Source organism: Macaca fascicularis, chromosome 10 (assembly GCF_037993035.2).
Source record: "Macaca fascicularis isolate 582-1 chromosome 10, T2T-MFA8v1.1".
Taxonomy (NCBI): Eukaryota; Metazoa; Chordata; class Mammalia; order Primates; family Cercopithecidae; genus Macaca; species Macaca fascicularis.
In genome coordinates this window covers 89729804-89755598 of record NC_088384.1, presented here as the reverse complement: position 1 = coordinate 89755598, position 25795 = coordinate 89729804, and the positions used below count along the sequence as shown (strand labels likewise).

The 25795-nt window shown below is 49.8% G+C and overlaps 1 protein-coding gene across 1 annotated transcript; it reads left to right on the top strand.

Annotated features, from left to right (window-relative positions):
• Positions 1–8964: 8964 nt before the first annotated feature.
• PXMP4 (peroxisomal membrane protein 4) lies at positions 8965–24302 on the top strand. The gene is made up of 4 exons (XM_045362776.2): positions 8965–9162; positions 15686–15748; positions 20030–20228; positions 23891–24302. Exons 1-4 carry the CDS (start codon positions 9050–9052, stop codon positions 24152–24154), a joined length of 639 nt encoding a protein of 212 aa, XP_045218711.1. The 5' UTR covers positions 8965–9049; the 3' UTR covers positions 24155–24302.
• Positions 24303–25795: the final 1493 nt, after the last annotated feature.

The following is a 25795-nucleotide window of genomic DNA, read 5'->3' as shown; positions in this document are numbered from 1 at the left end:
GGAGCCGAAGCCCGGCTACGCGAGCATTGTGGGAGCCGCGGCGGCTGAGTCAGGGCCGCCAGGGGGCGCCCAGGAGCCGCTGCCTAGGCCCCGGCCATGGAAACCCAACCTTGGCTCGCGGGACCCCAGCATCCTTAGGCTGCCCTGGCTCCACTCGATAACCCAGTCACCGGGCCACCGAGTGTGGACCCCGCCTCACTTGAACGTCCAAGTCTACGCCGACCTTATATCCACCGCACACGCGGAACTTCCCATCCGTATTATCTAAACCCACATCCCCATCTCACCGGACCGGACCCCCTAACTCTGACAAAGAACCCCCCATTCCCACTGCGCGTGGGTCTGCAGCACGGACCCCGTTTCCACTAAGCACGGTATACCCCGACTCTGCAACAAACCGTGACCTCTATCCCACCTCACCCAGACCACCCAACTGTCACAGGGATCCCCAAACTGCAACATAGATTCCCATCCCTCATCCCCTGTTGGAAGCGTACCGCCCTACTACCCAGCTCAATTCTGCCTGTTGGGAGCCCGCCTCCGCCCCCAGAGTAGCGGGGACTACCGGCACATGCCACCATCTCCTGCTAATTTTTATTTTTATTTTTTGTAGCGATCAGGGTTTCACTATGTTTCCCAGGCTGGTGTCAACTTCTGGCCTCCAGTGATCCTCACGTCTCGGCCTCCCAAAGCACTGGGATCACAGGCGTGAGTCTCCGTGCTGGGGATCGCATTATCTCTTTTTTTTTTTTTTTTTTTTTTTTTTTTTTTTTTTTTTTTGAGACGGAGTCTCACGCTGTTGCCCAGGCTGGAGTGCAGTGGCGCGATCTCGGCTCACTGCAAGCTCCGCCTCCTGGGTTCACGCCATTCTCCTGCCTCAGCCTCCTGAGTAGCTAGGACTACAGGCGCCCGCCACCGCGCCCGGCTAATTTTTTGTATTTTTAGTAGAGACGGGGTTTCACTGTGGTCTCGATCTCCTGACCTTGTGATCCGCCCGCCTCGGCCTCCCAAAGTGCTGGGATTACAGGCTTGAGCCACCGCGCCCGGCCATGCATTATCTCTTAAGTAACTCCATCTCTTCACCCTCCATCCCTGCTTGTCAGGACCCCATTTCTGTCACATAAACCCCCAATACCCACCCCAGCCACTCCTAGCCCAGCCTCCGAGGGGTCCTATCCTGGTCACACAGAATGAGAGGTGCTCCTCACTGGGACTTCTCTCACACACACAGACCCCTCTCATCTTCATTCACCCTCCATCAACTGCTTATTAACGGCCTGTTGTGCACCAAGTCCCTAATATTGCCAGAGACACGGTAGTCCTTTCCCATGGAGTTAGAGATGGGAATTTTTTCTCCAAGACACTACACCCTACCTCCCTTCCTGGGAATCTTGAAGGGCACACCCCAAGCTGTAAGCGTCCCCTTCCATTGCCTCGCTGGCAGGGTAAAGTCAGGGTTCCTTCCTCCCTTTCTCTAACATGCTCACTGATCCAATGGCCTCAGATTCTCCCCTCTTCCCTGCAAGTTTCTCAGTATAACTATTCTTTGTTTGTTTGCATCACCAAAGCCTGCCAAGTATACCTATTATTTGCTTTTGTTTGTTTGTTTATTTATTATTTTTTGGTTTTTGAGACAGAGTCATGTTGTGTTGCCAGGCTGGAATGCAGTTGCCAATCTCCGCTCACCGCAACCTCCACCTCCCGGGTTCAAGAGATTCTCGTGCCTCAACCTCCTGAGTAGCTTGGACTACAGGCGCCTGCCACCATGCCTGGCTAATTTTTGTATTTTTTGCAGAGACAGTGTTTCGCCATGTTGGCCAGGCCGGTCTCAAACTCCTGACCTCAGGCAATTGCCCGCTTCAGCTTCCCAAAGTGCTGGGATTACAGGCGTGAGCCACCACACCCAGCCTGTTTTAGTTTTATTATTCAAATAAGAAATGAATATGTTCACATTTATTTGATTACTTTCAAAATATTTGTTGAGCACCTACTGTGTACTAGACACCATTCTAGATGCTGGGGATGCAGGCATTAACCAAAAGACAAAAATCCTCGCCTTCATGGAGTCTCAGTCTAGCTAAGTAAGATGGGCTGTAAACAAGGGAAAAAAGAGAGAGAGAGAGAAAGAGAAATTTTCTATGACTTTAAATACTTTTTTTCCGGAAGGAGGGGAAGCTACTTTTAGACAGAATGGTCAAGGGGAGCCTGTCTGAGGAAGTGGACCTGAGAAATGAGCTGGAGTCAGCAATGTGAAAAGCGAACAGAAAGGCAGACAGACCAACAAGTGCAAAGGCCCTGAGGCCAAAATGAAAGGAAGCCAAGAACTGTAAAGGGGCAGCCGAGGGTAACAAGTGATGTATGGGTAGAGGGAGATGTGGATAGAGAGATGGACTGCGCCACAGGAGGGTGGAGGTTTTATTCTGAGGGTGATGAGAGGCACTGGACAGTAAAAGAGTCACTAACTTAAGCCTTGGCAGCTTCCCACATATTTCCATACCACCAGGTGCATATGCAGAGTAGATTTTCATCTTCTCTGCAGGCCTTTGCACATGCTGTTCTCTCTTGCTAAAATGCCTAGAACAACAGGAGCTTGGCCAGGCACCATGGCTCATGCCTGTAATCCCAGCACTTTGGGAGGCCCAGGTGGGCAGATCACCTGAGGTCAGGAGTTCAAGACCAGCCTGGCCAACATGGTGAAACCCTGTCTCTACTAAAAATACAAAAATTAGCCAGGCATGATGGTGCGTGCCTGTAATCCCAGCAACTTGGGAGGCTGGGGCAGGAGATTCGCTTGAACCCGAGAGGCAGAGGCTGCAGCAAGCCGAGATATGAGCTACATATGCCTGTAGTATACCTGTTGTCTCAGCTACTTGTAGCCAAGATCTGGGCTACAGAGCAAGACTTCATCTCAAAAAAGAACCCCAACACACACAAATTGGACCCCAAGGCTTAGCACAGAGGCAACTTGGGAAATGCTTGACTGAAAGCTTGACCGATGGAACAACTGAATGAGTTTTAGGGACATAGAGCCCCACCTCTGGCAGGCTCCCCAGTCAGGCTCCCCCCACTCCAAACTTTCCACCCCTAACTGGCGTCTCTTCATCCAGCAAACACTTATCAGTCACATGTCCAATTCCCTTGGGGCTACCTGATTGGTGCTGAACAGAATCCAATCACAGCTTAGAGACTCCTGGGGTAAGTAATGTAATAATTCCAGGCAAAGGGTCAAGCAGGGAGGAGGGAGAGTGGGAAATGTCCAATGTCCCACTCCACAATGAGTGCTCCAGCCAGCCTAGAAAAGTTAACTTCTCTATGGGGAGGGAAGAATCTCAAGGTGAAATCAGACTCCCAGCTGAGTCCCCACAAGGGGAAGAACGTGCTGACACACAAGGCAATGCTGGGTCCTGACATCTTGTTAGGTTGGTTGGTGTTGATAGTAAGCAGCAAAGCATGTGACTGTTATGGATTGAATTGTGTCTTTCCTGTAAAATTCATATGTTGACATCCTAGTCCCTAGTACCTCAGAATGTAACTGTAACCTGAGTCTTTTTTTTTTTTTTTTTTTTTTTTTTTTTTTTTTTTTTTTTTTTTTGAGACGGAGTCTCACGCTGTTGCCCAGGCTGGAGTGCAGTGGCGCGATCTCGGCTCACTGCAAGCTCCGCCTCCCGGGTTCCCGCCATTCTCCTGCCTCAGCCTCCTGAGTAGCTGGGACTACAGGCGCCCGCCACCGCGCCCGGCTAATTTTTTGTATTTTTAGTAGAGACGGGGTTTCACTGTGGTCTCGATCTCCTGACCTTGTGATCCGCCCGCCTCGGCCTCCCAAAGTGCTGGGATTACAGGCTTGAGCCACCGCGCCCGGCCTAACCTGAGTCTTTAAAGAGCTAATTAAGGGGCCAGGTGCGATGGCTCACATTTGTAATCCCAGCACTTTGGGAGGCTGAGGCAGGCGGATTAGCTGAGGTCAGGAGTTCGAGACCAGCCTGGCCAACATAGTGAAATCCCGTTTCGACTAAAAGTACAAAAATTAGCCGGGCATGGTGGCGCGCACCTGTAATCCCAGTTACTCAAGAGGTTGAGGCAGGAGAATCACTTGAACCTGGAAGGCAGATGCACCACTGCACTCCAGCCTGGGTGACAGAGCAAGATTCTGTCTCAAATAATAATAATAAACAAATAAATAAAGAGCTAATTAAGGTTAAATGAGGTCCAGCCGGGCACGGTGGCTCACGCTTGTAATCCCAGCACTTTGGGAGGCCGAGGTGGGCCTTGGAGTTCAGCCAGGTCAGGAGTTCAAGACCAGCCAGGCCAGCACAGTGAAACCCTGTCTCTACTAAAAATAAAAAAAAAAAATAAAAAAATTAGCTGGGCGTGGTGGCGGGCACCTGTAATCCAGCTACTCAGGAGGCTGAGGCAGGAGACTCACTTGAACCCGGGAGGCGGAGGTTGCAGTGAGCCGAGATCATGCCACTGCACTCCAGCCTGGGCGACAAAGCAAGACTCTGTCTAAAAAAAAAAAAAAAAAAAGGTTAGGGCCAGGTGCCGTGGCTCACGCCTGTAATCCCAGCACTTTAGGAGGTCCAGGTGTGAGGGATCACTTGAGGTCAGGAGTTCAAGACCAGCCTGACCAACATGGTGAAACCTCATTTCTACTAAAAATACAAAAATTAGCTGGGCGTGGTGGTGGGTGCCTGTAATCCCAGCTACTCAGGAGGCTGAGGCAGGAGAATGGCTTGAACATGGGAGGCGGAGGTTGCAGTGAGCCAAGATCACACCACAGTGCACTTCAGCCTGGATGACAGAGCAAGACTCTGTCTCAAAAAAAAAAAAAAAGAAAAAAGAAAAGAAAAGAAAGAAAGAAAGAAAAGAAAGCACTCAGGAAACAATCCCTGGCACACAGGCAGTACTCAGTACTCTACTCTCTCTAAGTGCTCACTGGGCAAAGGTGAACAAACAGGCCCTGCCCTGAGGAACTCAGAGTTACGTAAAATTAAAATAGTCACCAGACAATAAGTGTCCCCATTATTGCAACTCTTTACCCTTAGCACTGTGCGGGGCCCTTGAGGGCAGAAACTTATTTATCTACGTGAGAAAGGGCTTAGCAAAAGAGAGCACCCAGGAAGAACTCGCAAAACCAGATAGTTTCCAAACACCTTCTGATGCCGGGCCATGTGTCAGGACTTAGTGACTGACTCTTCATGGGACCAGAAGTAGATTTCTAGAAGTTCTGTTGGGTTCCTTTTCAAATATGCCGTTAAATAAATAGCTTTTTGCTCCCAATATTGATTTTTTAAGTTTTAAATTTTGTAAGCACAATTTTTTTTTTTTGAGATGGAGTCTTGCTCTGTCGCCCAGGCTGGAGTACAGTGGTGTGATCTCGGCTCACTGCAACCTCCGTCTCCTGGGTTCAAGCGATTCTCCTGCCTCAGCCTCCTGTGTAGCTGGGACTACAGGCGTGCGCCACCACGCCCAGCTAATTTTTGTATTTTTAGTAGAGACAGGGTTTCACCATGTTGACCAGGCTGGTCTCGAACTCCTGACCTCAGGTGATCCACCTGCCTCAGCTTCCAAAAGTGCTGGGATTACAGGCGTGAGCCACTGCGCCCGGCCTGTATTTCCTTTTTGCCAAGGGTTTGGGGAGCACATCTATTTGGTTATCATCTCAAACCAGGTTCCCAGTTCGTAGCTTGAGCTTTCTTGATCTATTATATCAGGCTCTACTCCCTGGGGTACAAAAAAACTCATCAACGATCACAACTTCCTAAGGAAGAGCTTTAAAAAAAAATCCTCTTTCCTTCTCCTTCAACTGTTCTGCTTAGCCCCAAGGCAGCCTTTTCTGTAGTTCCTTGGGGCTGATGGTGAGGGTTTTACAGTGGATTCATTTCACATTAGACTTGAGGGTGGCACCCTTTGGGGGTTCAGCTTAATGTGAGGAGATCTGCCCACCTTGGGAGGCCCTGGATTTTCACTTGTGTCCCCCTTGCCCTGTGTGGTTGACAAGCTGAAACTTGCAGGTTTAATATTGGTAAATGCCCTCATGTCATAAGTAGCCTTGGTGCTCCATCTGGTTGCCAGCTTTCACTCCATAATTGGCCTGAGCATTCCTCATATATATATATATTTTTTTCCCTAAGATGGAGTTTCGCTCTTCTTGCCCAGGCTGGAGTGCAATGGCATGATCTCGGCTCACTGCAACCTCCACCTCCTGGGTTCAAGCGATTCTCCTGCTTCGGCCTCCTGAGTAGCTGGCATTACAAGCACATGCCACCACACCCAGCTAATTTTGTATTTTTAGTAGAGACAGGATTTCTCCGTGTCGGTCTGGCTGGTCTTGAACTCTGACCCCAGGTGATCCACCCGCCTCACCCTCCCAAAGTGCTGGGATTACAGGCGTGAACCACCGTGCCCGGCCACATTCCTCATACTTTTAAGCACTTCAGTTTGATATGGGGTCTCACTCAGTCACCCAGGATGGAGTACAGTGGCATGATCACCGCTCACTGTAGCCTTGATCTCTCCAGGCTCAGGTGATCCTTCTACGCCTGTAGTTGGGACTACAGATGTGTGCCACCAGGCCTGACTAATTTTTGTATTTTTAGTAGAGATGGGTTTTCGCCATGTTGCCCAGGCTGGTCTCGAACTCCTGGGCTCAAGAGATCCACCCACCTTGGCTTCCCAAAGTGCTGGGATTACAGGCGTGAGCTACCTACTGCACCTGGCAGAGCTTCAGCATTTTGTTTTGTTTTTGTTTTGTTTTTTTTGTGTGTGTTGTTGTTTGTTTTTTAATTTTTTAGAGACGGGGGTTTCACCATGTGGGCCAGGGTGGTCTTGAACTCCTGGCCTCAAGTGATCCGCCCGCTTTGGCCTCCCAAAGTGCTGGGATTACAGGCATGAGCCAGTGCGCCCAGTCATGGAACTTCAGTATTTTTAAGAGGATATTTTAATATATTGTCTAACATAGTCATTATCTTCAGAGGAAGGATTAACTGAATAAAGTAGCCTACCATTACAAAAGAAAAATCCCAGAAAACCCAGTTTCAGTGACAAAATAGGCCCAGCACAACTCCCTCCTTTATTGACCTCTGAAATTGTCCCCTGACACCGAGGCAATAATATCACTGGTAAATACCATATGGCCCAAGTCCCAGGGGACACCCTCACAAGTCACAGCCACCACTCAATGTGTAACTGTTATTCAGTGACAACTCCACACAGTGAGTGACATCATATGTTAATGTCACCCATCAATGCTCTGGGAGATGACAACCCAAAACTATGTGTTGCTTCAACAAGCAAGTGTTGAGTACCCACCATGTGCCCAGTGCTGGGGTTATAGCAGAAATTGAGACATTCTTCCTTCATAGAATTTACAGTTTGGTAAGGGCAATGGACAATGAACACGTAGTAAACAAGTAAGTCCAAAGTGTCAAAAGTTTTGCGAAAGAAAAAAAACACATAAGAACCAGGGTTGCCGGGCACAGTGGCTCATGTCTGTAACTCCAGCACTTTGGGAGGCTGAGGCGGGTGGATCACAAAGTCGGGAGTTTGAGACTAGCCTGGCCAATATGGTGAAACCCCATCTTTACTAAAAATACAAAAATTAGCCAGGCATGTTGGTGTGCGCCTGTAGTCCCAGCTCCTCGGGAGGCTGAAGCAGAAGAATCCCTCGAACCTGGGAGGCAGGAGTTGCAGTGAGCTGAGATCACACTACTGCACTCCAACCTGAGCGATAGATTGAGTCTCAAAAAAAAAAAAAAAAAAAAAGAGCCAGGGTAATGAGTCAGAGTGAACAATGCTACTTCAAATTGGATGTCTCAGAAAGTCTCTCTGATGAGGTGGCATTTGAGCTGAAACCTGAAGGATGAGAAGAAGCTCATCATGGGAAGAGCCCAGGATGGCGAATACCAGGCGGGGAAACAGCCAGTGCAAAGGCTCTGAGGTAGAAGGGTTCTTGGCCCAAGGAACAGAAGGGAGGCCATTTGGCTGCGGAGCAGTGAGGTGGCAAGTGCTGGAACGTGGGGTCAGAGGGAGAGGCAGGGACCAGATCACAGGACGTCTTCTCTCCTGGGCCTTGGGGAGGAGTTTGGATTCTAAGAATAAGTGGAAGCCGGCTGGGCTCATGCCTGTAATCCCAGCACTTTGGAAGGCCGAGGCAGGTGGATCACCTGAGGTCAGGAGTTCGAGACTAGCCTGGCCAACATGGTGAAACCCCATCTCTACTAAAAATACAAAAATTAGCTGGACATGGTGGCGGGCACCTGTAATCTACTAAAAATACAAAAAATTAGCCGAGCATGGTGGTGGGTGCCTGTAGTCCCACCTACTCAGGAGGCTGAGGCAGGAGAATTGCTTGAACCCTGGGGGAGGGAGGATGCAGTGAGCCCAGATGGCGCCACTGCACTCCAGCCTGGGTGACAGAGCAAGGCTGTATCTCAAAACATACATACGTACATTGAAGCCATTGAGGGGCCATGTGACTGACACTCTGAGAAGATCGCTATGGTAAAGGATACCCCAGTCGGATGGGGACCTGCTCCTCCCTGTATCATCACCTGTCGCCCATCTCAGCTCTAAGCAGGGCGACTCCTCCTTCTGGAGCCCTCCTTCCAAGTACACGCCTCCTCCCAAACCCACTAGTGAACCGAACATAGCCCAAGGGAAAATGCCTTCTGATTGGACAAATCGTGTGTGTGTGTGTGTGTGTGTGTGTGTGTGTGTGTGTGTGTGTGTGTGTGTGTGTGTGTGTGTGTGTGTGTGTGTGTGTGTGTGTGTGTGTGTGTGTGTGTGTGTGTGTGTCCTTGGGCGGACCCCACTGTGATTGGTTACAGGCTTTCCTTTCTCTTCCAGTCAGACAACTATCTCGATGAGTGCTATTGCCCCATGACACAAGTACGCTCTCTGATTGGCCTTCCATGCATGAGTGACGGCAGAAACAGCTTATAGACGCCACGACTTGGCGGCGCTACCGAGGGGCTGTGGGCGCTGCAGCTGGACCCTCGGGCTGTCAGTGCGCTTCCAGCTCCGCACCCCGAGCCGGTGCGCCGCCCGCACTATGGCAGCCCCGCCGCAGCTGCGGGCTCTGCTCGTAGCCGTCAACGCACTGCTGCGCAAGCGCCGCTACCACGCTGCGTTGGCCGTGCTTAAGGGCTTCCGGAACGGGGCTGTGTGAGTGGGGCCATCGGGCCGGGCTGGGGCTGAGGGATGTCCTGGCTGGGGTCGGAGGCGCGAGTTCAAAGTCCGACGCCGCAGTGCTGTGTGCCCTGGAGCAGTCCTCTTTTGTCTCTAAGTCTCGGAGGTCACTATCTATGCAATGGGAGCTGGATTTTGGGTTTCGCGCCTTCCCAGCCCTGAACTGGGTTTCCCACTGCACATTTTCTGGGTCTTCCAACCTTTGCAGCCTGGCCCTCTTGCTTTGACCTCCTCCCATGCCAGCTCCTGTATCCCCTTATTTGGGTTCAGTTCACCTCGCCTCGCGGTGTGCCTTTGGGCCTGACTGGCCTCAACGGCCCTATTTGCACAATGGGGAACTAGGCTCTGGCCTCTAGCTGGCAGGCAGAAGTCTCCTGTTTATACTGCCCCCATGAAGCTGCCCATGGACTTGCATCCTGCTTCTCACTCCTCCTCACCTGTGGGACTCCAGCGCCAAGTCCCATTTGGCTAAGGGGGCTCCTGGGACTGACAATGAATGTAAAAGAAGCTGCAACTATCCTGGCATTTTACCTGCAAGAGAGGAGGTCTTGGGGTCATTGCCCTGGCTGGTGCCTAGAGGGGAGCTCAGCCTCCTTTAAACCTAGTGCATAACAGCCACCATTTATTTTTATTTTTATTTTTAAATTTTATTTATTTATTTTTTGAGACAGAGTTTCGCTCTGTCGCCCAGGCTGGAGTGCAGTCGCACAATCTCGGCTCACTGCAAACTCTGCCTCCTGGGTTCACACCATTCTCCTGCCTCAGCTTCCGGAGTAGCTGGGACTACAGGCGCCTGTCCCCACGCCGGGCTAATTTTTTGTATTTTTTAGTAGAGACGGTGTTTCACCGTGTTAGCTGGGATGGTCTCTATCTCCTAACCTCGTGATCCGCCCACCTCGGCCTCCCAAAGTGCTGGGATTATAGGCGTGAGCCACCGCGCCCGGCCGCCACCATTTATTGAGGTCCTATAGTGCCAGAACCAGGGACAAAGTAGAGAACAAACCAGAGAAAGTGGTTTGTGCCCCCCGGAATTGGCATCCTAGTGGCAACGTGGGATGATGGGGAGGATATGGATGCCTTGGCTTGAACCCTGGTCCCACCTGCTCTGTGATCTGGAGGAAGTCATTTAGCCTCTCTAAGCCTCAATTTCTGTAAAATGGGCATGGTACTAGTACTTATACTATCAAGATTGAGTCAATATGTGTGAAATGCTTAGCACAGGCTGGCCACGGTGGCTCACACCTGTAATCCTAGCACTTTGGGAGGCCGAGGCAGGCGGATTATCTGAGATCAGGAGTTCGAGACCAGCCTGGCCAACATGGCAAAACCCCATCTCTACCAAAAATTAGCTGGGTGTAGTAGCATGTGCCTGTAGTCCCAGCTACATGGGAGGCTGAGGGGCAGGAGAACTGTTTGAACCCAGGAGGTGGAGGTTGCAGTGAGCCGAGATTGGGCCACTCTACTCCAGCCTGGGAGACAGAGTGAAACTCCGTCTCAAAAGAAAAAAAAAAAAAGAAAGTAAGTTTCATGAGGCCATAACTTATCTATTTTGTTCCTTGGTGTATTACTAGCACCTGGTATTTAGTAGTTTCTCAAATATTTATTGAATGAATGAATAAGTGTGCAAGATCAGAATTGCCATTGTCCCCATTTTCCAGATGAAAAGGCTATAGCTCAGAGGTAGACCCATTGCTCATGGCCACAGCACTTGGTCAGGGTTGGAGCCAGGATTCAAACCCAAGGATGCCTGGCCCCAGTGCCAGGCTCTTGGCTCCCATGGACACTCAAGAGTCAGGTAGAACTGGTTCCCACTGGTTCTGGCCAGATTATGTCAGCTATTGCTTGATCATCAGTGACCCTTTTGCCAAGTTTTTTTCTTTTTTGAGACGGAGTCTTGCTCTGTTGCCCAGGCTGGAGTGCAGTGGCATGATCTCGGCTCACTGCAAGCTCCATCTCTTGGGTTCAAGCCATTCTCCTGCCTCAGCCTCCTGAGTAGCTGGGACTACAGGTGCCCGCCACCACGTCCGGCTAACTTTTTGTATTTTTTAGTAGAGACTGGGTTTCACCATGTCAGCCAGGATGGTCTCGATCTCCTGACCTTGTCATCTGCCCGCCTCGGCCTCCCAGAGTGCTGGGATTACAGGTGTGAGCCACCGCGCCCGGCCCTTTTTGTTTTTTTGTTTTTTTAGACAGGATCTCGCTCTGTCACCCAGGCTGGAGTGCAGTGGTGTGATCTTGCTCGGTTCACTGCAACCTCCGCCTCCCAGGTTCAAGCAATTCTCCTGCTTCAGCCTCCCAAGCAGCGGGACTACAGGTACGCGCTATCATGCTTGGCTAATTTTTTTGTATTTTTAGTAGAGACGGTTTTCACCATGCTGGCCAGGCTGGTCTCGAATTCCTTATCTCGTGACCACCTGCCTGGGCCTTCCAAAATGCTGGGATTACAGGTGTGAGCCACTGCACCCGGCACCCCCACACATCTTTTTTAAAAGTTTTATGTTGAAATAATTTTGGATTTATAATTTCCTCATTTTACACAGTTATTGCTGTGCTGCACACACATCTGTACACCTTGCTCTAATAAGTTGTATGTCCATATCAGTGTGCATAAAGTTGCCTCATTCTTTTTTTTTTTTTTTTGAGATGGAGTGTTGCTCTGTTGCCCAGACTGGAGTGCAATGGCACTATCTCGGCTCACTGCAACCTGCACCTCCCGGGTCCAAGCGATTCTCCTGCCTCAGCCTCCTGAATAGCTGGGATTACAGGTGTGCACCACCACATCCAGCTAATTTTTATATTTTTAGTAGAGATGGGATTTCAGTACATTGGCCAGGCTGGTCTTGAACTCCTGACCTCAGGTGATCCACCTGCCCCAACCTCCCAAAGTGCTGGGATTACAGGCGTGAACGACCGTGCTGGGCCTTTTTTTTTTTTTTTTTTTTTTTTAATTTAAAGATGGGGTCTTGCTCTGTCACCCAGGCTGGAGTGCAGTGGTGTGATCATAGCTCACTGTAGCCTTGAACTCTTGGGCTCCAGGAATCCTCGCACCTCAGCCTCCCAAGTAGCTAGGACTATAGGTGCACAACACCAGTTAATTTTTCATACTTTTTATAAAGACAGAGTATCACTACATTGCCCAGGCTGGTCTCAAGCTCCCGGCTCAAGCGATCCACCCACCTCAGCCTCCTAAAGTGCTGGAATTACAGACGTGAGTCACTGCACCTGGCCAAATTTTTTATTTTTTGTAGAGATGGGGTCTCACCATGTTGCCCAGGCAGGTCTTGAACTCCTGGCCTTAAGCAGTCCTCCTACCTTGGCCTCCCAGAGTGCTAGGATTACAGGCATGAGCCACTGCACCCAGCCTTGGACACAGATTTGATTCCAGTCTTTTGTTTTTTCAAACAAGCCTACAGTGAACATTCATGTATATTTGGGGAGACAATAGTATGTGGCTCATGACCATTGTCTCAAGGGGGCTGTCCAGGATTTTTAGACCTTGTAGCCTGGTAAGACCAGGGTCGGTACCTGGAGAACTTAGTCAGGGATAGGGGTAGGGGTGGAGTTGTCCAATAAAGAATAAAAAAAGAAGAGATACTAATATTGACTGAGCTAGGAACTTCTACATGTGCGTAACTGCCAAAAGCTATTCTGTAAAATGGAGAATACCTTTTGTTGATGGGAAAAGGGAGGTTCAGAGAGGTTAACTGATTTATCCAAGTTCACACAGCAAAACATGGCAGGGCTTTGGCACCAAATACCACTGTCTTTCTACTATTCATTTGAGTATAGTTAAAACAATGAAAGTAAACATGGTCACATCATTCCTAGATCCCTAAATGAGGAGGAGAAAGGAGGGGTGGGAGAAGAGGTTTGAATCTTAAAAAGAGGCAATTATGTAACATTTAAAATATTTAATAATTTTAAAAGCAATGCTTAATCACAGATAATTTTGGAAGTATAGAAAAGTTTAAAAAGCAAGCAAAAATAAATTTTATATTCCTCCAGTGCAGTGGGCATTGCTAATAACAGTGGCATATTTCCTTCCAGTTTTTTAAATTTTATTTTTGTTTTTGAGACAGAGTCTTAGTCTGCTGCCCAGGCTGGAGTGCAGTGGCACAATCTCGACTTGCTGCAGCCTCCGCCTCCCGGGTTGAAGAGATTCTCCTGCCTCAGCCTCCCGAGTAGCTGGGAATATAGGTGCCCGCCACCATAGCCAGCCAATTTTTGTAGTATTTTTAGTAGAGACAGGGTTTCACTATGTTGTCCAGGCTGGTCTCAAACTCCTGACCTCAAATGATCTGCCCACTTCAGCCTTCCAAAGTACCAGCCTTTTTATAAATGCCTTTTTACAAAGTTGAGGTCCTCCTTTGTATAATAGTTAGAAAGAGGTATAGTGTTATCTAACAGCTGTTTTAGGGAATTTGTTAACTTTAAGATGAGCCAAGCTGAAGATAGAACCTTCTAGAAATGACATTGTCATGGGTAAGGGCTGTTCTGGCATCGGTCAGTCAACAGTTATTTATCAATCACATGTTATTTGTCAGGTACCATGTGGGGTGCTAGGGACTATGCAGATGACAAGCCAGACACATTCCCTGTCTTCACAGAGCCCACAGTCTAGCACAGGAAAGCGATCATTATAATAGAATAAATAGTTAATAGCTGAGTCATTAAACTGGGAAGATGAAGTGCTGGAGAGAAGTTTTGGGATCTGTGGCAATGAAAAATTGCGCAAACCTAGGCTGGAGTAACAGAAGGCCTTTACAGAGGGCCCAGCTGAGACTGGAAGGCTGAGGGAAGGTGACTGGGGAGGAGCACCCCAGATAGTGGGAACTGCCAGGACAAAGCCAAGAGCAGAGAAGGACCTGATGTGTCAGACGCAGTCCAGGAAGGACAGTGTGGCTGGAGCAGCAGAGGAGGGCTCTGGGGTGAGGTGGGAGCATTGACCAGGGGCCAAGCCTGTAGCACTTTCAAGGCTGCAGGGAGGAGCTTGGAATTTGTTCTGTGAGTAGTGGAAAGATGTTAGAGGATTTTAAGCTGGGAGTGATGTGATGAGATTGATGTTTTTAAAAGATGAGACTGGCTAGGACGGGCAGGGTGGCTCACGCTTATAATCCCAGCACTTTGGGAGGCTGAGGCGGGCGGATCACCTGAGGTTGGGAGTTCGAGACCAGCCTGACCAACAGGGAGAAACCCCATCTCTACTAAAAATACAAAATTAGCCGGGCATGGTGGCACATGCCTGTAATTCCAGCTACTTGGGAGACTGAGGCAGGAGAATTGCTGGAACCTGGGAGGCGGAGGTTGCAGTGAGCCGAGATCACGCCATTGCACTCCAGGCTGAGCAATAAGAGCAAAACTCCGTCTCAAAAAAAAAAAAAAAAAAAAAAAGATGAGACTGGCTGCAGTGAGAATGTCAGGATGGAGCAGAGGGAGCAATTCCACAAAGCCAGTTGAGCAAGGATGGTGGACCTTTTACATGTACCATCTCCTTCCATCAAAATTATAGGGCCGGGCATGGTGGCTCACACCTGTAATCCCAGCACTTTGGGAGGCCGAGGCAGGCGGATCACCTGAAGTCAGGAGTTCGAAACCAGCCTGAGCAACGTGGAGAAACCTTGTCTCTACTAAAAATACAAAAATTACCCGGGCGTGGTGGCGTGTACCTGTAATCCCAGCTACTCAGGAGGCTGAGGCAAGATAATTGCCTGAACCAGGGAGGCGGAGGTTGCAGTAAGCCAAGATCATACCACTGCACTCCAGCCTGGGCGACAGAGAGAGACTCTGTCTCGGAAAAGAAAAAAGAAATTACAACGAGCCCTCTGACGTTTAACATCCCTTTTTAAGGTTGGCGGATCACCTGAGGTCAGGAGTTCCAGACCAGCCTGGGCAACATGGTAAAACCCCATCTCTACTAAAAATACAAAAATTAGCCTGGCATGGTGGCTGGCGCCTGTAATCCCAGCTACTCGGGAGGCTGAGGCAGGAGAATTGCTTGAACCCAGGAGGCGGAGGCTACAGTGAGCCAAGATTGCACCACTGTACTCCAGCCTGGGTGACGAAGTGAGACTCCATCTCAAAAAACAAACAAAAAACAACCCTTTTTATGCTGATCATGATGGCACACACTTGTAGTCTCAGCTACTCAGGGAGCTGAGGCTGGAGGATCGCTGGAGCCTAGGAGTTCAGGGCTGCAGTGAGCTGTGATTGTACCACTGCACACCAGCCTGGGAGACAGAATGAGGCTCTGTTGTTGAATAATTAAAAATAACATCCCTTTTTATGGTGCAGAAACTGAGGTTCAGAGAAGTTAAAGGACACGCCTGAGACCATACTACCAGGAAGTATCAGAGCCAGGATTTGCATCCAGCATGATTTCCCCTCCCAAAGTGGTGTCAGAATTTGGGATGGGGAGAGAGAACAAGCGGTCAAAAGGAGAGCCCAAAAAGAAAGTGCAACACAGTGACGTTATAGTAACTGTTTTCTTCTGTTTCTACAGCTATGGAGCCAAAATCCGGGCCCCTCATGCACTGGTCATGACCTTTCTCTTCCGGAATGGCAGGTACACATCCCTCAAACTGGGAGAGAAGGTGGTCAGCCCTCAGTGCCAGGACAGTCGTAATAGCTTCTTAGCTGGGTCTACCCTGTCCCCGCCATCACCCTCCTACAGTTCAACTCTTTTTTTCTTTTGTTTTTTGTTGTTGTTGAGATGGAGTCTCTCTCTGTTGCCCAGGCTGGAGTGCAGTGGTGATCTTGGTTCACTGCAACCTCCGCCTCTGGGAATCAAGCGATTCTCCTGCTTCAGTCTCCTGAGTAGCTGGGACTACAGGCACCCGCCACCAGGCCTGGCTAATTTTTGCATTTTTAGTAGAGATGGGGTTTCACCATATTGGCCAGGCTGGTCTTGAACTCACGACTTCAGATGATCAGCTGCCTGGGCCTCCCACAGTGCTGGGATTACAGGTGTGAGTCACCGTGCCTGGCCCTAAAGTCCAACTGTGATTCCATTATCCCTGCTTGAAAACTCCCTGTGCCCTCCAAGAAAGCCCAGCTTCCAGGCCTGGCCTTCAGTGCCTTCTGCAGTCTGGCTTCAGCTGACCCCCTGTTGTGTCCACCCTGGGGTGCCTTTGGCACACAGAACTCACTGCCATTCCATGCACGTGCCATGTGTAGCTCCACCTGCACACGTCTGCTCATGCAGCACTCACGCCAGGAGAGCCTTTGGCTTGCACTCCACCTTTACTTCCCTCCTAGCAATCCAGACCAGTTCTCTGAGGATCACTTCCTCCTCAAAGCTCCCTGATCTCTCGTCTCTTGCTCAAGCCTCTTCACCTTCCTCTCATTTCCCGTAGCTCTTCCCTCAAGGCATTTCTCAGAAAACGGGTTGCAGTCTAGTGTTTAATGCATACAGGCTCACGTAGAATGTACAGGAATCATGCACTGCTAGCCTCCAGGCCAACTCCAACTTGCAAGATGTGCTCATTTTGTATTTTTATCTTATTTATTTGTTTGTTTTGTTTTTGTTGTCCTCCAAGTCATTTTTTAAAAAACTGAACTCATGCGTATTCAGCAGGTGTTTATTGAGCATCTGCTATGTGCCAGACACTGTTCTAGGTACTGGGGATACAGCAGTGAACAAAACAGGCAGTGACTCCTGCTGACATTCTAGCAGGGGGTGGCAGAAAATAAACCTAGTAAGGAGAGTCTGTGGTTTGTTAGAAGGTGATATGGTTATGGAAAAGTGAAATTAGAGCAGGGAAAAAGGGAAAGGGCATCAGAAGTGCTGAGGGGACAGGTTGCAGAATTAAATAGGGAAGGCCTCTATGAGAAAGTGACATTGGAGGAAAGACTTGAAGGAGACAGAGTTGTCCAGGTGGATATGAGGGGAAAGAGTGTTCCAGGCCACGGGCATAGCCAGTGCAAAGGCCTTGAGGTAGGATCCTGCCTGATAAGTGTGAGGAGGCTGGAGCAGAGGGACTGAAGGGGAGAGAGGACAGAGAGGCGGGTCACAGCTTGACCTGGGTCAGTCCTCTCCAGCTTTGGGTCATAGAGATGAATTTGGCTTTTCCTTTAAGTGCAATGGGAAATTGTTGTAAGATTTTGAGCAGGGCTGCACCATTATTTGACTTACGTGTTAACAGCGTGAGGGTTAAGAATCTGCTACCAGGCTAGGCGCAGTGGCTCATGCCTGTAATCCCAACACTTTGGGAGGCCGAGGTGGGTGGTACACTTGAGGTCAGGAGTTCGAGACCAGCCAGGCCAACATGGCAAAACCTTGTCTCTACCAAAAAATACAAAGATTAGGTTGGGCACAATGGCTCACGCCTGTAATCCCAGCAGTTTGGGAAGCTGAGGCAGGCAAATCGTGAGGTCAGGAGATCAAGACCATCCTGGCCAACACGGTGAAACCCTGTCTCTACTAAAAATACAAAAATTAGCTGGGGCCGGGCGCGGTGGCTCAAGCCTGTAATCCCAGCACTTTGGGAGGCCGAGACGGGCGGATCACGAGGTCAGGAGATCGAGACCATCCTGGCTAACACGGTGAAACCCCGTCTCTACTAAGAAATGCAAAAAAAAAAAAAAAACTAGCCGGGCGAGGTGGCAGGTGCCTGTAGTCCCAGCTACTCAGGAGGCTGAGGCCGGAGAATGGTGTAAACCCGGGAGGCGGAGCTTGCAGTGAGCTGAGATCCGGCCACTGCACTCCAGCCTGGGCTACAGAGCGAGACTCCGTCTCAAAAAAAAAAAAAAAAAAAAAATTAGCTGGGCATGGCAGCACACGCCTGTGGTCCCAGCTACTCAGAAAGCCGAGGCAGGAGAATTGCTTGAACCTGAGAGGCAGAGGTTGCAGTGAGCCGAGATCACGATACTGCACTCCAGCTTGGGCCACAGAGTGAGACTCCGTCTCAAAATAAATAAACAGATTAGTCGTATGTGATGGTGCACACCTGTAGTCCCAGCTACTCGGGAGGCTGAGGCAAGAGAATCGCTCAAACCCAGGAGGAGAGGTTGCAGTGAGCCCAGATCATGCCACTGGACTCCAGCTTGGGCAACAGAGCTAGACTCCATCTCAGAGAAGAAAAAAAAAAAATTGCTGCCAGGTTAAGAACAGATTGGTGTGGGGGGAGGGGAGCGGGGCCACCCAAGGGCAGAAGCAGGTTCCCTCCAGGAGGCTGTGGCAGTGATGCAAGTGAGCCAATGTCGGGCTTGGACCTCAGTGGTGCTGGTGCAGGTGAGAAGAGTGGTCAGTCTCTAGACACATTTTGAAGGCAGGGTTAGTGCCAACATTTAAAAACTGGTGGATTCCACATGGAAATCGAGCTTTCCTGCCTTAGGACTGGCAACACTGGGGCCTGTGTTTGCATGGGGTGACAGCCAGCTGCTCCCGGCTGTCCCCAGCCACCTGGAAGATTTCCCCGTGGACTCTCTCACTCATTCAGGGTCCTCGTTGAGCTTTAAGAGCACCTGAGTTTGCCATTCCTGAATTGGGAGGAGTAGACTCTGCTCTTTCTCTGTGTTGTCCTTCCTGCCCCCTAGTGATTTTTTTTTTTTTTTTTTTTTTTTTTTTTTTAAATTTTTAGAGACAGGGAATCTGTTACCCAGACTGGAGTGCTGTTGCACAATCGTGGTTCACTGCAGACTCAAGCAAACCTCCTTCCTCAGCCTCCCGAGTAGCGGGAACTACAGGCATGTGCCACCACACCAGGCTAATTTTTTCTTTATTTTTTTTTATAGAGACAAGGTCTCATTATGTTGCCCAAGCTGGTCTGGAACTCCTGGGCTCAAGGAATCTGCCCATGTTGGCCTCTCAAAGTGCTGGGATGACAGGTGTGAGCCACAAGTGTGAGCTACTATGTCTGGCCTCCTAGTAACTTTTTTTTTTTTTTTTTTTTAAGGTAGAGTCTCTCTCTGTCGCCCAGGCTGGAATGCAGTGGCGCCTACTCAGCACAGCCTCCCAAAGTGTTGGGGTTATAGGCGTGAACCACTGCACTGCACCTGACCTCTAGTGATTTTTAAGGGATAAAAAGAATAGCCTCCTCTATTTAAATGTTCACTTCTCAGGATAAAGACCAAACTCAGCATGGACCCACTGCCTCTGCCCTGCACCCTCCCCACAAACTCTCTGGTTCTCTCCCCATGGCCACTGTGGCTTCTCTCTGCTCCTTTCCTCATACTCTCTGCCCCTCCTCTGGGCCTGGCACGTGCTGAGCCCTCTGCCTGGGATGCAGCTCCCCTCCCCTCTTGACCTCCTTGACTCCTCCTCATCAGGAAGATCCCAGCACCATCTCTTGTCAAGGTCAAAGTTCTTTTTGTGATTATTTATTTCACATTTTCCTCTACCAGCAGATCTCAAGCCCCTGAGGGCAGCGAGCAGATCTGTTTCTTCTCAGAATTGTATTCCCAGATCCAACACATGGCAGACACTCACTCCTTCACTTCTTCACATTTTTACTCAAAAAAACATTTATTAAGCACCTACTATGTGCCAGGCCCTGCAGATGAACAAGCCAGATCCAGACACCACCCTCCTGTAGCTGCTACTGGGGTGGGGGAAGATAATAAACAAGCATATAAATGTCGGGTGGTGACCATAGCTAGGAAGGAAAAGAAAATTAGGGTCAGGACAGGATGTGATGGGTATTCTATTCTGTAGGGTGATCAGGGAAGGTCTCCTTGGGGAAGTGGCACTGAGTCAAGGCCTGAATCAGGGTAGAGAGCATGAAGGGTAGAGGCCGGTGACTGAATGAGCATTACTCTGAGCGCTTTGGCAGGTTGTTAGGCATGCCCAGTGCTCAGTGGGGCTGCCGAGCCTGCACTCATGGCAGGGGCGCCTGTGTTTGTGCAGCCTCCAGGAGAAGCTGTGGGCCATCCTGCAGGCCACGTATATGCACTCCTGGAACCTGGCATGGTTTGTGTTCACCTACAAGGGTCTCCGTGCCCTGCAGTCCCGCATACAAGGCAAGACCTACCCAGCGCACGCATTCCTGGCGGCCTTCCTCGGGGGTATCCTGGTGTTTGGAGAAAACAATAACATCAACAGCCAGGTAAAGATCCTCCCGAGGTGGGGGTGGTGAGGGGGCCGTGGTTCAGCACAGAGGTGGGAGTGACAAAATGGGGAGTGGTTCAGTACAGAGGTGGAGTGACAGAAGGGGGCGTGATTCAGTACAAAGGTAGGGGTGATGGAAGGGGGAGTGGTTCAGTACAGAGGTGGGGGTGACGGAAGAGGGCGTGGTTCAGTGTAGAGGTGGGGGTGGGGGAAGAGGGCATGGTTCAGTATAGAGGTAGGAGTGGGGGGAACGGGCGTGATTCAGTGTAGAGGTGGGAGTGGGGGAAGGGGTGTGGTTCAGTGTAGAGGTGGGAGTGGGGAGAAGGGCGTGGTTCAGTGTAGAGGTAGGAGTGGGGGAAGGGGCGTGGTTCTGTATAGAGGTAGAGGTAGGGGAAGGGGCGTGGTTCAGTGTAGAGGTGGGAGTGGGGGAAGGGGCGTGGTTCAGTATAGAGGTAGGCGTGGGGGAAGGGGCATGGCTCAGTGTAGAGGTAGGAGTGGGGGAAGAGGTGTGGTTCTCTATAGAGGTGGGGGGAAGGGCGTGGTTGTGGATTAGGGTGGGAGTGTGGGAAAGGGCATGGTTCTGGATAAGAGGTAGGAGGCGGGGAAGGGATGTGGTTCAGTGTAGAGTTATGAGTGGGGGAAGGGGTGTGGTTCAGTGTAGAGTTATGAGTGGGGGGAGGGGCATGGTTCTGTATTGAGGTAGGAGTGGGGGATAGGGTGTGGTTCAGTGTAGAGTTAGGAGGTGGGAAAGGAGTGTGGTTCAGTGTGGAGGTGGGAGTTGGGGAAGGGGCCTGGTTCCGTGTAGAGGTAGGGGTGGGGGAAGGGGACGTGGTTCAGTGTAGAGGTGTGGGTGGGGGAAGGGGCATGGTTCAGTGTAGAGGTGGGGATGGGGGGAAGGGCGTGGTTCAGTGTAGGGGTGGGGGGATGGGCGTGGTTCTGTATAGAGGTAGGCGTAGGGGAAGGGGCGTGGCTCAGTGTAGACGTAGGAGTTGGGGAAGAGGTATGGTTCTATATAGAGGTGGGGGGGAAGGGCGTGGTTGTGGATTAGGGTGGGAGTGGGGGAAAGGGTATGGTTCTGGATAGAGGTAGGAGTGGGGGAAGGGATGTGGTTCAGTGTAGAGTTATGAGTTGGGGAAGGGGCGTGGTTCTGTATAGAGGTAAGAGTGGGGGATAGGGCGTGGTTCAGTGTAGAGTTAGGAGCCGGGAAAGTAGTGTGGTTCAGTGTGGAGGTGGGAGTTGGGGAAGGGGCCTGGTTCCGTGTAGAGGTAGGGGTGGGGGAAGGGGACGTGGTTCAGTGTAGAGGTGTGGGTGGGGAAGGGACGTGGTTCAGTGTGGAGGTGGGAGTTGGGGAAGGGGCGTGGTTCAGTGTAGAGGCGTGGGTGGGGGAAGGGGCGTGGTTCAGTGTAGAGGTGGGGGAAGGGGCGTGGTTCAGTGTAGAGGTGGGGGTGGGGGGGAAGGGGTGTGGTTCAGTGTAGAGGTGTGGGTGGGGGAAGGGGCGTGGCTCAGTGTAGAAGTGGGGGTGGGGGTAGCGGGCATGGTTCTGTATAGAGGTGGGGCTAGGGGAGGGGGCCCTGGTTCTGTATAGAGGTTGGGGTGGAGGTGATGAAGATGATAAGCTCTTAGCTCTTTTACATGTCTGAGGTCTGTGACTCACCAGTCCCTCTGTGACTTTGGAAGGTCACTTCCCTCTCAGTTTTTCCATCTGTAATTTCATGGTTCCCAAAAATCAATGCATGTGCTGCTCTCTGGGGCAGAGATTGTTTTTGAAAACCACTCTGTAGTGAAATGAGGGGAAAAAATGACCCTGAAGTAAGGTTTTCACAAAAGAAAACTTAATACACTCTTAAAAACTCTCTCTCATTCTGTGACTTGTCCTTTTTCTGGGTTAAAATTCCCTTTTGCTATGAGATGATGATGAATAAGAGACTAAATGCTAGTTGTTGGGTTTTTGTTCTGTTTTGTTTTTATTGAGACAGTCTTGCTCTGTTGCCCAGGCTGGAGTGCAGTGGCACGATCTAGGCTCATTGCAACAACCTCCATTTCCCAGGTTCAAGCATTTGTCCTATCTCAGCCCCCCGAGTAGCTGGGGGGACTACAAGTGCCTGCCACCATACCAGCTAATTTTTGTATTTTTAGTAGAGATGGGGTTTCACCATATTGGTCAGACTGGTCTCAAACTCCTGACCTCAGGTGGTGCCCCCCTTGGTCTCCCAAAGTGTAGCGTGAGCCACCGCACCTGGCGGAATGCTAGTTGTTTTTTAATGTTCTTTGGCATCCTGCAAAGTTGGCAGCCTCTCTCTACTTGCCTCCCTCAAATTTCTTAAATATTTTTAAATTGTAAAAATATTTTTTAGGACAGGCATGGTGGCTCATGTTGGTAATCCCATCTCCATTAAAAATGCAAAAAAATGGCCGGGCGTGGTGGCTCAAGCCTGTAATCCCAGCACTTTGGGAGGCCGAGACGGGCAGATCACGAGGTCAGGAGATCGAGACCATCCTGGCTAACACGGTGAAACCCCGTCTCTACTAAAAAAAATACAAAAAATTAGCCGGGCAAGGTGGCAGGCGCCTGTAGTCCCAGCTACTCCGGAGGCTGAGCCAGGAGAATGGCGTGAACCTGGGAGGCGGAGCTTGCAGTGAGCTGAGATAGCGCCACTGCACTCCGGCCTGGGCAACAGAACGAGACTCCTTCTCAAAAAAAAAAAAAAAAAAAAACTGCAAAAAAATTAGGCATGGTGGCACACACCTGTAGTCTCAGCTGCTTGGGAGGCTGAGGCAAGAGAATCGCTTGAACCAGGGAGGTAGAGGTTGCAGTGAGCCAAGATCGTGCCACTGTACTCCAGCCAGGGTGACAGAGCAAGACTCTGTCTCAAAAAAAAAAAAAAGAAAAAAAAATTTAAACTTTTTTTTTTAACTGTAATTTTTATTGGCTGTCACATATAATCCCAACACTTTGGCATGCTGAGGCGGGAGGACTGCTTGAGGCCAGGAGTTTGAGACAGCTGGGGCAACAGAGCAAGACCCCATCTCTAAAGTTTTATTTTTTTTATTATTATTATTTTTTAACTACCTCCAAAGTAAGCTGAAGAAAAGAAGCAATAAAAATTAGTGCAGAAAATGGGCTGGCGCTGTGGCTTACACCTGTAATCCCAGCACTTTGGAAGGCTGAGGTGGGCGGATTATCTGAGGTCAGGAGTTCAGGACCATCCTGGCCAACGCAGTGAAACCCTATCTCTACTAAAAATACAAAAATTAGCTGGGCGTAGTGGACGACACCTGTAATCCCAGCTACTCTGGAGGCTGAGGCAGTAGAATCGCTTGAACCTAGGAGGCAGAGGTTGCAGTGAGCCGAGATCCAGTAAGCCCACTCCAGCCTGGGCGATAGGGCCAGATTCCATCTCAGAAAAAAAATTAAAAATTTAGTGCAGAAATCAACGAAACTGAAAACACGAAATCAATAGAGAAAAGGAACTAAACCAAAAGTTGATTCTTTGAAGAGATAAATAAAATAAACCCTTAGCCAGGCTCATTCTTTGAAGAGATAAATAAAATAAACCCTTAGCCAGGAAAAAAGAGAAATGAAACAAATTATTAATATCAAAAACAAAAGAGGGACATCACTACTGATCACCAGTAATTCCCATCATTCCCTCTTTGCAGATCAACATGTACCTGTTGTCACGTGTCCTGTTTGCCCTGGGCCGCCTGGCTGTAGAGAAGGGCTACATCCCTGAACCCAGGTGGGACCCGTTCCCGCTGCTCACCGCAGTGGTGTGGGGGCTGGTGCTGTGGCTCTTTGAGTATCACCGATCCACCCTGCAGCCCTCACTGCAGTCCTCCATGACCTACCTCTATGAGGACAGCAATGTATGGCATGGCATCTCAGACTTCCTCATCTATAACAAGAGCCGCCCCTCCAATTAATGCAGCCCTGAGGTGTCTGGCTGTGGCTCAAGATGTGGCTCCATGCAGACCCTCCCAAAGGATCCTGCCTTCTCAAGATCATGGAGCTCAGACTCTAACTGGTGTTATCCAGGTTCCATTTGCTGAAGTAAAAACACTGATTTTCAAATCCCAGTGGGTACCTTTGTATGGTGGCACGAGTGGCCGAATCAGGCTGAGGAATCTAGGGCTTGGTTCCAGCTGTGCAGCTGACTTCTGTGAGACTGGGGCCAGCCACACCACTCTCTAGGCCTCAGGGGTCATGGAGCTCAGAGGAGGGCCCTGAGGTCTCTTTCTGGTGGGAATGTTCATTCTTCAACTGTTCTTATATCACAGAGGGCTCCTTGCTGGTGGGCAGTGGGTTGTAAATACTTTTTAAAAAACACTTAAGTTCCTCATCTCAGATGTTGTTCTGTTGGAGAAGTTCTAGAGTCCCACTGTCCAATAGAAACATGTGAGCCATATATGTAATTAAAATGTTTCTTTTTTTTTTTTTTTTTTTTTTTTTTTTTGAGGCGGAGTCTTCACTCTGTCGCCCAGGCTGGAGTGCAGTGGCACCATCTCGGCTCACTGCAAGCTCCGCCTCCTGGGTTCGCGCCATTCTCCTGCCTCAGCCTCCCGAGTAGCTGGGACTACAGGCGCCCGCCACTTCGCCCGGCTAGTTTTTTGTATTTTTTAGTAGAGATGGGGTTTCACCGTGTTAGCCAGGATGGTCTCGATCTCCTGACCTCGTGATCCGCCCGCCTCGGCCTCCCAAAGTGCTGGGATTACAGGCTTGAGCCACCGCGCCCGGCCAAAAAAGACTAATCTTAACTATATACTTTAACACAAATTTCTAGAAGCTATTTCAACATATAATTAATTAGATATTTTATACTCTTTTTTGTATTAAGTATTCAAAGTTGGGTGTATGTTTTGCCACCCACATTTTCAGGGCCTAGTAGCCACATGTGGCTAGTGGATGCTATGACAGCCAACACAGATATAGAACACTTGTATCCTCACAGAAGATTCTAGTGGACAGTGCAGATCTAGAGCTAGAGGACATGGGTTTGAGTCCCCACTCCCCCACTGTGTAACCTTGGGGAAGGTTCTGGACCTCTCAGAGCCTCAATTTATCATAAAATGAGGATAATCATAATGCCCTGGTCCTCACTGGACTTGTGCAACTACCACTGCTCCGCTACTTCTAATTACTTTCATTTAGTGCATTCATACTCCCACTTGAGTGTTTTCCACATATTATTATTATTATTATTATTATTATTATTATTATTTGAAGTAGTGACAGGGTCTCGCTCTGTCACCAGGGCTAGTCTCGACCTCCTAGCCTCAAGCAATCTTCCTGCCTCAGCCTCCCAAAGTGCTATGATTACAGGCATGAGCCACTGCCCCAGCCTGCACATATTTTTAAACCATACAGTGGCCTTGCAAATATGTGTTTTGGTCCCCATTTTACAGATGTAGAAACTGAGGGTCAGGCCGGGTGTGGTGACTCATGCCTGTAATCCCAGCACTTTGGGAGGCTGAAGCAGGCAGATCACCTGAGGTCAGGAGTTCCTGACCAGCCTGGCCAACATGGTGAAACCCCATCTCTACTAAAAGTACAAAAATTAGTCAGGC

What these genes read in the sequence shown, in the direction of transcription:
- PXMP4 (XM_045362776.2), top strand. Translation starts at nt 9,050, where the DNA reads ATGGCAGCCCCGCCGCAGCTGCGGGCTCTGCTCGTAGCCGTCAACGCA. An exon ending in TTTCTCTTCCGGAATGGCAG is followed by an intron (nt 15,749 to 20,029) that starts GTACACATCCCT and finishes GTGTTTGTGCAG; the next exon opens with CCTCCAGGAGAAGCTGTGGG. An exon ending in ACAATAACATCAACAGCCAG is followed by an intron (nt 20,229 to 23,890) that starts GTAAAGATCCTC and finishes CCCTCTTTGCAG; the next exon opens with ATCAACATGTACCTGTTGTC.